The sequence below is a fragment of the Dromaius novaehollandiae genome, unplaced genomic scaffold (genome assembly GCF_036370855.1).
Source record: "Dromaius novaehollandiae isolate bDroNov1 unplaced genomic scaffold, bDroNov1.hap1 HAP1_SCAFFOLD_27, whole genome shotgun sequence".
NCBI classification, from domain to species: domain Eukaryota; kingdom Metazoa; phylum Chordata; class Aves; order Casuariiformes; family Dromaiidae; genus Dromaius; species Dromaius novaehollandiae.
The window spans coordinates 6,327,488-6,338,192 of record NW_026991415.1 but is presented as its reverse complement, the minus strand read 5'-3'; the positions used below and the strand labels follow the sequence as shown (position 1 = coordinate 6,338,192).

The following is a 10,705-nucleotide window of genomic DNA, read 5'->3' as shown; positions in this document are numbered from 1 at the left end:
CATTGCAGAAAGGCCTGCAAGTAATCCTGGGCAACATCTCCTAACAGCAGGATTGCACGGGAGCAGCGACCATGGAGCTGGAGACAGTAGGGCCTCATGGCCCAGGCAGAGGGAGAAGCCTTCCCACAACTCCCAAGTCTGGTTCTTGCCCCAGTGCTGAACACACCCAGCAAATCCTCCACACCCCCAGGACAACAAGCACTCTCCTGCTTGGGGCCCTGACACTCTGAGACACGGGGAAGGACTGCGGCCAGGGCATCTCAGCGGGGGAAACCAGCAGAGCCGGGATTCAGCAGCTCTGCAGCCCGGCCTGGGAGCAGGGCTAATGGCACCGGCCAGGGCAGCACTGGCCGCCCAGCAGCTGCCCAGGCCCTGCAGGAGCCCAGCAGCTCCCAGCACAGAGCTGCTCTGCAAACACCCTCCTGGCTGCTGCCAGGGCCGCAGGGCTGTGGCCCAGCAAGAGGCCCGGAGCAGCCGCAGCGGCTGGGGCACGGCGGGACCCGTGGGGACAGCTTCTCTGTGAGCCCTGGAAACGCCCTGTTCAGGACAAAAGGGAGCCTGGGGCAGGGCCCTGGTGAGGCCCCCAGCAGCCTGCTGCACTCCCATTGGCTGACGGAGCCTTCAGTCCAGCCCAGCCCGCCCTCCTCCCCTTTCCGGCCAATAGGAGGGCAGCACTGGGGGCGATGCCATGGCAATGCTCGGCCCTGTGTGACCCAGCGGGCAGCCCCTCCCCTCCCTTCCACGGTGGGGCACCATGTTGTGGGCGGCAGTGCAGGCTGTGGCAGGCCACCGTGGGGCCTGGGGGCAGCCCAGCACCATGTGCCTGGGCAGTGCGGGGCCCTGGGGCCTGGCTGCTGCCAGTGGCACCCGCGCGGGGACCGTGGACATGGCCACGGCACTGGAGCCCGCGGGCAGCGTCCTGCCGGCCCTGGGCAGGGCAGGGGCCTCTGGCCCCTAGGGCCCCGGCCCCCTGCCCGCAGCCGTCCCGGGGCTCAGCAGCCCTTGCGCTGGGGCAGCAATGGGGAGAGCAGCTCTGGGCATGCCAGTGGTGTAGGTCCTGGAGGAGGGTTGGGGTAGATGGCCCTGATAGCCCCACCCCAGCACTGCTCACTGTGGCTCGAAGAAGAATGCTTGGGGGTGATGGCGCCTCCACCTCTTTCCAAGCTGCTCTCTCAAGCATGCTTTCTTCTGGGTGCGAAGGTTTGATGCCAATTTGTGGGAAGAAGAGGCTGTGACCATCTGAAGATGGTATCTCTGAGCCCAAAACATGCTGTGCCAAGTTGGAAGCATCAAAGGATGCAGGGGGGGAGGAACAGAGGTTCTCCCAAACCTGAGAGGCCTTGGGGTGATTACAAGGTGAAGGTTTCATTTCCTATATGGACATTTCTAGCAGGCTCCTAAAAGCCCCATGAGAGCTGCAGGCTGCCTCCACCTCTAGGATGCAGCACCCATTTCCTCCCAAAGACAGATCCACTCCCAGGGAAACCTGGCCCTGGATTGCCCCCACCTCCGCAGGATTCTTGGTGATAAGCCCCAGGACCCACAAGTCCTCACTGTCACATTGTCCCCTGAGCCAGTCAGGACTCTACAACAGGGCTCTCGTGGCAGCCCTCCCAGCCCTATCCAGCCACCCCCACAGCCCGGGATCCACAGTTAACAGTCCCTGTGCGACTCCTCAGGAAGAAGCTCCCAAAGCCCTTACCCTCAGTGGAGAGCTGCAGGAGTGTTGGGGACAAGGAACTGCAGTCTGGGCTGATGGTGGCCATCCCTCAGTCCTCCATCTTGCTTGTCCCCTTGCCCTTGGCTCGCCGCTCTGGATGAGGAGGAAGGATGCTCTTCCCATCTCATTACAGAAAACTCCTCTCTGATGTGCCCCTGCTCCTCTGCCTGTCGCTGAGGGGCCCCAGCGCAGCTCCCATCCCCTCTCCTTGCCCCGGAGTGGCTCCAAAGGGCAGTGGCAGGCAGCACATGAGCGGTGCCCAGCAGTGACCAGGCCTTGCAGGGAGTGAGGGTGCTGCTGTGGCACCACCTGGGAGACCTCTGTGTGATGCGGCACATCCCACTGTGACCTCAGCTTGTGCCATCAGGGGGCTCAGGAGGTCACTGCCATGGAGATGGCACAGCCAGGGCGAGAGCAGAGATTTCCCCTCACGTCCTGGAAAGCAGTCGCCTCCCTTCACCCCAGTTATTTTCCAGAACTTGCTGATAAATCCTTCAGAGATGTCTCCAGATGGTGCCAAAGGCTGTGAAATATCTCAAATGGGGCACTGGAGAAGTCACTTCTGTGCCCCTGCACTGACAGGTCTCTGCCCTGGGCAGACCTGTGCAGGAAGCTGGGGCTTTGGGATTGGTTTAGGATTTGGCATTTTTCAAAGCCAGAATCAAAGTCATGCAGGATGTAACAGCACAAAGTGTGGCCACAGGCTAAGATGCTTTAATGAGCCTCAAAACAGGTTTCTGCTGTTGGTCGCTTTTTTTGTAGAAGAAGGATGTAGGACAGTATGGGATAGGACAGAGCCTTCCTCCCTGAGGCACCAGAGCAGGCTCTTTGTTTTTAAGAGTCCTCAGAAAGGTTTCTTGTTCTGCGGTGCTTAAGATGAAGATGATACGCCAGAGAAGAGCAAATGTGCCCTTAACACACATCACCTGGAGGGCCAGGCGAGGGAGCAAATCTGGGGAAGTTTTCCCATTTCGCTAAAGCCGCTGGCACCCTGGACATACCCAGCTGACACACTCAGATCTCCTGGGGATCTGTACAGCCCTGGCTCCCTGCATCTCCCACAGTTTTGACCCTGGGCATCTCAGGACATGCCCACACACCACAGTGCTGCTGTCCAGGCTCCGGTGCAGAGCCTGTAAGGTGGTGCAGTGCCTCAGGACCTGCATTTGGGCTCATTCAGAGGCTTGTGAGGTGACCAGCTCCCACCTCTGCAGCTGCTGAAGCCTGAGAATGTCCCTACAACCAGTCTTCCTCCACTTCCTAGTCTTGGCATAGTCCTGGGGTGACTCTTGCAGAAGGGAGACTCCATCCCCCTTGAATACTGTCAGAGATGGGGCTTTCCAAGCCACTGCCAAAGGAAGGACTCGTTTACTACTTTGAGTTGCTTATCCAGCCTGTGGCACCCCCTCTGTGCACTGTGAGCCCAGCTGTGCACCCTGAGGTCTCTGCCCTTTCTCTGCCCTGTGTCCTGGGTGTCTGCCCAAAGTCTTGCCAGTGCACCAGGGCCATGGGAAGTGTTGCTTTAGAGAGCTCACTTGAAGCTGTGACATGTTGTGGAGCTGCAGGCCTGATGGAAGCTAGTCTGGGACGTGGCCATGCCCCCAGGGAGGTCTCTGGGTGGAGCAGTGGGTTTGGAGTGGGTCCGATGGGTTTCCCTCGACATCCCTGCATACTGAATGAGTGCTCTGAGTGTCCAGGAAGTTCCCTCTTCTTTAGGGGCTTGCCTCAAGGCTTTTCCAGACTTTTGTACAGAAACACAGCCTGCTCCAAGATGCCCAAGAGCAACACAGCCCCCGGCACAGCCCAGGACCCCCAGGAGCTGTATGGTTCTCTCTTCTGTTTCCTCATGTCCTGATTACATTAACAATTTCTAACATCCCCTTTACAGCACACTCTCTGGACACTAACACTGCAACTCCTTCCATTACTTTTTGTTCATTCCCATACCGTGCTGCTGGTTTACGCTTTGGGGTGGTTAAAGCTTGCTCCATCTTTAAGTAGTTTGTTCCTCTGGGCAAGTGCTTCATTCTGTTTCTATCTAGCATTTCCTATCTATCCAAAAGATTTCTAGCCAGGCTATCCCTTGTGGACCTCATTGGAGGCAGCTTGGACTTAGCATGCAGTTGAGGAGTGTAATTATTTTTAGGAAACTGTATCATGCCTTTTTTTTTTTTTTTTTTTTTTTTTTTTGCTTGCAATTAAGAAAATTTCCTCTGGAAAGCAGGAGGAACTGGGATATAGGAGCTTCAACATTCAGTTGCAGACTTCAGTGGAAAAAGGTTAGACTTTAACAGGAGTGATGCAAGTCCCAGGTGGCTGATGAGGGAAATGGCAGGGTTGGAGAGATGGGGAGGAAGATTGTCCATGCAGTGTCTGACCTCTGGGACACTGCTTTTCCTACATGTCCACACTTCATTAGGAGACACTCTGGATCTATGTCATTTGGAGAATGTTGCTGTCACTTATTGTGAAAGCTGAATAAGAATACTAATCATAAAAACCTTAAAAAGCAGAAATACCTTTACACTACGTTCTAACTGAAGTCACTGTCTTTCAGCTACACTGCTGAAACCAATTAGCCGTACATTACTTGAAGAAAATTATAGAGAGAGAGGTGGTTCATCCTGGCTTTTTGTATTGTAATGAGCCCCATGGTGTATTTGGTGCCGAGTCCATGAACCACAGCTATTGCGAGGAGATGGAGCAAAATGTTCAAGTCAAAGTCAGAAGCAAATCTCAAACTGTTGTAGAGTGTTAATAGATCCCTCTGAGGGCCATTACCTGCAAAGACTCACTGGGGGCTGATGAGAGCAGAACATTGTAATCACTGATTACAGGCAGGCAAAGGAAATGTGCAGGTGCCTCTGATACCATGTTAACCCTTGGTGTGTTTTTCAAGCAAAATGGCCAAGCATGGACACTGAGACCCTGGGAAGCAAGATCCTTTCCCCCATGTGTTTTCCCTGGCTCTTCCTGGGGGCAGTGTGCAGGTCGAGGTGTGCAATGGTGAATGCAGGACAATGACATGAGACCTGCTGGGCTCCCCAGGGGACAAGGGGACAGTGAGGCCCTGGTGTCTACTCACAGGCCTCAGTGGCAGAGACAACAGCCATAGAGGACAAAGACATCAGGTCTGTCGGAGGCTTTCAGCCTGTCTCAGGCAGTTGGCCTTCCTTGCTGCCCGGGCACACTGCTGTCTGACTAACTTGCACACTAACTGGTGTGCAAGTATACTGTGGGAGAAAGTGTCAAAAGCCTTCCTAAAGTCAAGGTACACAGTGCTTTTAACACAGAAGACCATCAGGTTGATGAGGCATCATTTCCCCTCAGTAAATCTTTGCTGACTGTTCCCAGTCACCTTCTTCTCCTTTGTATACTTAGAAATGGGATTGGAGAAGACTTGGTCCATGACACACTCCTGTCACCCTTGCTGACCTATCTGGTTAAGCTGTGCTCAGAACGTGTCCTCCACACCCTCCAGAATCCTCTTGGACTCTTTCTACCCTGCTGCATTGCCCTCCCAGTATATGCTGGGGAGATTAAAGTCTCCCCATAGGAGCCAGGGTCTGTGATCCACAGACTGCCTCAGGTTGCCTAAGGTTGCTTTTGTAGTTCTGCAACAGCTGGTGCATCTCCCCTTCTTCTTGTTTTGTGGCCCAGGCTTTGTGCATTTGTGTATATTTGAGCTGCAGAATCTCAGCTGTGGCACCAGGGCTGAGCGCAGCGTTGTTGCTGTGAAACCTGTTCCCAAGCGCCAAGGACACCATGTATGCAAAGGCCAAAGTTCAGCACAGGGACGTGCTGGCGTAGATAGCAGACAGCAATGTAATGATGATATGAGGCACCCACTAAGGGAGCAAACCCTGCAGTACCCAAGGCCAGAGAGGAACAGAGCTGGGCCATGCAGCCATGACAGGAGAGGTGTTTGGTGCCTGAGCTGAGCCTGTAGCATCTGTGCCCAAGGTGACTTTGCAGCACCTTGGGACCTGTGACACAGGTGACCGGATGTCCAGGAAGGACAAGGTGCTGCTAAGTAAGGTGTCCCTGGGCCTGAACAGGCTGCGATCCAGCCATGCTGCAGCTGAATCGTTAGCATGGTCCCTGTTCATATCATTAGGAATGAGAAAAGGCTTAGGGAGAGGAAAACGAGCAGGGTTTGAGAGTCTAGGCATATGAACGCAGACCTCAGTGTGATGTGCCTTCCTGCTGGACACCCCATGCATTTGACAGCCCTGCAGGCCTCTTGTCATTGCATTAATTCAAGTGTCTGCCCTGAATTACATGAGCTATTTGCAATGTGGAGATCTGCATATATTTCAGCTTCAGAGTGAGGGGAGCTCTTGCAGTAGTAGACATCAAGTGTCATTTCAGATGGCCAAGACAATTCTCCACCTGGCCCCTAGCTGATGCTACAGAAGGATGGGGGTCTCCTAGTTGCTCCATCAGAGCAAGGGACACTGGCACACGTGTTGGACCACCTCTGGCACCTCAAATGTCCAAAAGTGTGTGTGTGTAAACAACTGGCACCCACCCTTCATCTCCATTGATCACAGTGGAAGCTTAGAAAAGGAGATTGTGTGCAGACATCCATTCTATGCACCCCAAACCTTGGGCAAGGGGAATCCCACCTGCTGTGAGTTTGTGGAGTGCATGGGAGGCTGAATCCCAGTCCATCCCAAGGGGCTTCTCAAGGGGCATTGGATATATTGATTTCTTCCTCTAAATCAGTCCCTGAAGCACAAGTCAGTGAACTGGCTTCTTGTCTTTTGCAGGTGTCCTGTCTTCTTCTGAGACGGGAGCAGGGCCTTCCAGAGTGGGACATTTCCACCTCTCTCAGATAACTAGCCTCTGGTGAGAGCAACTGCAATCCTGAAATCAGTCTCTCTCCACTGTTTAGAGAGGGACCATCGGTGATTATTTTAGTCCACTTCAGTGGATATTTCCCTTGGGTGACCCTGCTGCCTTTCGGGAGCTGTCAGCCCTGACGCCCGGGAACATCTCGAGGATGCACAGGGCACAGAGAAAGTCATGTATTCAGCTGGGCCTCTGCTTCTGAGCTGGGCCTGGCTCCTGGGACTGCAGGAGCCCATGGCAACCTGGCAGGTGCTGCAGACAGCTCTGTCCTGGTACAGCTCCTCTTAAAGGAGCAGCAAGACTCAGGGTGCTGCCTGCAGGCACCAGGATGAGATGAGCGACTCAGAAGTTAAAGACAGTCAGCAACAGGAGGATGGCTGAGAGCTCACTGTGAGGAGAAATCTTCACCGCCCTTGACACAGTAAGTCTCTGGCTGCAGGCAACGCTGCTGTGGTTCCAGGAGGGCTCTTCTGCAGCTGGCACCTTCCACAGCTGAAAGGGTCGGTCAGGGAGGCTATCCCAGCTTCTCCTGTTTGGAGCAGGTAGTGCTTAAGAGCAGAGATTCCCAGCCACACCATCACATTGACAGGGCATCACAGCTACATTCTTCAGAGGGTGGTGCAGGGGTGTGAAGCCAGGGAGTGCACCCAGGTCTGCCCAATGCTGCGTTTCAGAGCAGTGTCCCTGCACCCCTGGGTGCTGTGCACCTGGGGCAGTGATTCTGCTGCCTGAGAGGGTCAGCACTCAGCCTGTGCCGGGAACTCCCCATGATGGTGCTGCAGGGAGAAGCTGTGGGTGGAAGGAGCGACCTGCATCAGGGCAGGTTCCTTCTCCTGCTGAGAGGGTGCTGCATGGCTCAGGGCTGCTCTCAGCTCCAGCTCACCCCCAGCACATTTTCTGAAGGGGAATTTTCAGAAGGAAAGTATATGCTGGTCAAACCTGCAAAGGGCAGAGCTTTCCTGACTGAGTCTGTGCTTAAGCTTTCCTTCTTTGAACAGGTTTGGAAACAGAGGTGCTGGGTTTAGACAAGAAACTGCAAGCCCTGAACTGTTGCTACACTGAGAGATCAAAAGGTCTGCAAGGAACCTCAGCAAATCCCTCCAGCAATCCCTCTGCCTATGACCAGCACAACCAAAATGTTTATTAGCTTCTTCAGGGTTGGTCCCAGCTGCTGCTTAGCACCTGCAAATGTGGAGATGCCCCTGGGACAGTGCCAGGCAGCAGCAGTATGATGCATGAAGGAGAGGAAACCTTTAACAGGAAAGGCTATGGGGGAGAGGGGGGATGTGGGCAATTCCCTCACAGTTTCTGCAATGCAGGTGCCTTGCCCTGAGTGACCATCCCATGTCTCCTCTGCCACCCAGCAGAGCCTCTTCCCTCAAGGCAAGGGATCCAGGGTATGAGCCGCCTCCTCTGCAGCCTGACCTCCAGGAGGGGAGATGTGTGACACAGTGGCTGAGAGTAAAACCTCCTCTGCAGGGTGGTCTGCACAGCTGGGTAAGATGCAGGCTTTCCTGCGTGCCCATCTGGAGGTGTTTGCATGGGAGTGAGGGGTCCAAGACCCCTCCTAGTCTGTGGGTCTTTGGGCCATGCAGTCTGTAGGGCTCTGGAATGCGCCAGGTCTCCCTAAGGAGACATCCTCTTTTGGGCAATGCACTAACCCAAACACTTTTGCCCCTCAGGATTCTCTAGGAATGGGAAAAGCCAAGGATTTCTATCCCTTAAGTAGATGTGCCCCATGTGTGGTGAATAACTGCCCCCCTCACACCCCCAAATGCATGTTGCTGTTTGCTATCGCCATGTAGCCAGTGAGGCAGAGCATCTGGTGAGAGCTAAAGGACTGAAGTTACAGATGAGTTTCAGATATGAAAAGTCAGTTTTGTTCTTGAGTCATACTTGTGGTTGGGCTGGATATCAGGGCTACACTTGAGTGCACATCCAGAGCACTTTGGTTGTTAGTTCCTTGCCTGGCCCAAGAATTTCCTGGCCAGTCATCTGCACAGATGAGAGAATAGGTTGTCATGAGACAATGGACCACCTTGAAACTAGGTGATTGACTGGACCTAGGCAATTAAGTATTTGACTGAGAGTTATGGCAGCCCTGCAGGTGGGAATTGCTGATGGTTCTAGAAATTCCCCCACGGCAAATCCTGCTGTGTCTAGTCCATTTTGTATGCTGAAGTGTGTTGATAAACATCCTGGGTGGGGTGTCCCAAAGTGTCCTTGCTGCAAAAGTGGTCAGCTTGTGCATAGCTAAGACATTTGTAAATAGTCCATACAAAGTGTTCCTGCAGTAATTGTCACATACTCTGCGGTTAAGGTGTATCAATAGCAAAGAATTATGCCTGTGCTGGGTGGTCACATGGATCCCCAGCCAACTGGATTAGAACTGAGCCAACCAGGGGTTCAGGAGTCTCACCTACTCCAGCTGACAGCCCTGCAAGGACACTTTGTCACTGCACAATGACTGACCATCCTGTTTTGGAGATTTGATTCTGAGTGTGTGTGTAACAAGCAGGGCTGACTCCTCTGGAGCCCATGGACAGAGGACCCTGTTCCCCATGGTAGACTCAGAAAGCACAGACTAGAGCACAAGCAGAGGAGGTGAAGGAAGATCTTCCTGGCAAGGAGAAAGGAAATGTGGGGAGTTGCTGTGAGAAATGCTGTGGGTTATGTTCAGTCAGTCCTAACTTGTCAATATCTTTTCCTTCCTGGACAGTCCTCCAAAGCCCAGAGGTACCAAATGTCCAACAGCAGCCTCCTCACTGAGTTTCTCCTCCTGGGGTTTGCGGACACACGGGAGCTGCAGCTCTTGCACTTCTCACTCTTCCTGGGCATCTACCTGGCTGCCCTCTTGGGCAACGGCCTCATCATCACAGCCATAGCCTGTGACCACCACCTCCACACCCCCATGTACTTCTTCCTCCTCAACCTCTCCTTCCTCGACCTTGGCTCCATCTCCACCACTGTCCCCAAATCCATGGCCAATTCCCTGTGGGACACCAAAGCCATTTCCTACTCAGGATGTGCTGCCCAGCTCTTCCTGTTTGTCTTCTTAGGAGGAGAGTTTTCTCTCCTCACAGTCATGACCTATGACCGCTTTGTGGCCATCTGCAGACCCCTGCACTACGGGACCCTCATGGGCAGCAGAGCTTGTGTCAAAATGGCAGCAGCTGCCTGGGGCACTGTTTTTCTCAATGCTCTCCTGCACACTGCAAACACATTTTCAATACCACTCTGCCAAGGCAATGTTGTGAAGCAGTTCTTCTGTGAGATTCCCCAGATCCTCAGGCTCTCCTGCTCAGAATCCTACCTCAGGGAAGCTGGCCTTCTTGTGGTTAGTCTTTGTTTAGGCTTTGGGTGTTTCATTTTCATTGTGCTGTCCTACGTGCAGATCTTCACTGCTGTGCTGAGGATCCCCTCTGAGCAGGGCCGGCACAAAGCCTTTTCCACGTGCCTCCCGCACCTCGCCGTGGTCTCCCTGTTTCTCAGCACTGGCCTGTTTGCCTACCTGAAGGCCCCCTCCATCTCCTCCCCAGCTGTGGATCTGGTGGTGGCAGTTCTGTACGCAGTGGTGCCTCCAGCAGTGAACCCCCTCATCTACAGCATGAGGAACAAGGAGATCAAGGATGCACTGAAGAGATTGATCCAATGGGTCCAAGATCAACAGCAATAACTGGGGATCTGGAATCAGGACTCTGTGTTGCACATTTCTCTTTTTTCTTACTTTTCTCTGATACGTTCTTGCAAAAAGAAAAAAAAGTTCAGTTTAGTGTGACTTGTCCTCAGGTATCTCTTCTTTGAATCTGACCCAGAGGCTGTGTTGAAGCGGGAACCCAGGCTTCCCCCTTCATCAGCGGAGATGGGTGAACCTCAGAGCTCCCTACTCTGAGCTGCTGAGACAGCCCCAGGGCAATGAGTCTGTGCTGGGCAATGAGTTTCCCTCTGCAGGGTCTCTTCAAGGGAGTTCAAGGGCACAGAGTCAGGCTCAGACGAGTGTAGGCAGGGTGAGACCACAGGTCCCATGTCCATTAGGAGAGCTCGGCTCCCCTGGACACAGGGTGTGATCTCACACCCCTCTCCTGCAAGAGTGGCAGCCAAGTGTCACCGTGGGCTGGTCCCTTCCCTCTA

General features: G+C 53.8%; 1 protein-coding gene across 1 annotated transcript; it reads left to right on the top strand.

Moving 5' to 3' along the window:
• The first annotated feature begins 9,317 nt into the window (after positions 1–9,317).
• On the top strand, positions 9,318–10,250 carry LOC112982466 (olfactory receptor 14A16-like). The gene has a single exon (XM_026098889.2). The coding sequence runs from the start codon at positions 9,318–9,320 to the stop codon at positions 10,248–10,250; it is 933 nt and encodes a 310-aa protein (XP_025954674.2).
• The last annotated feature ends 455 nt before the right edge of the window (positions 10,251–10,705 follow it).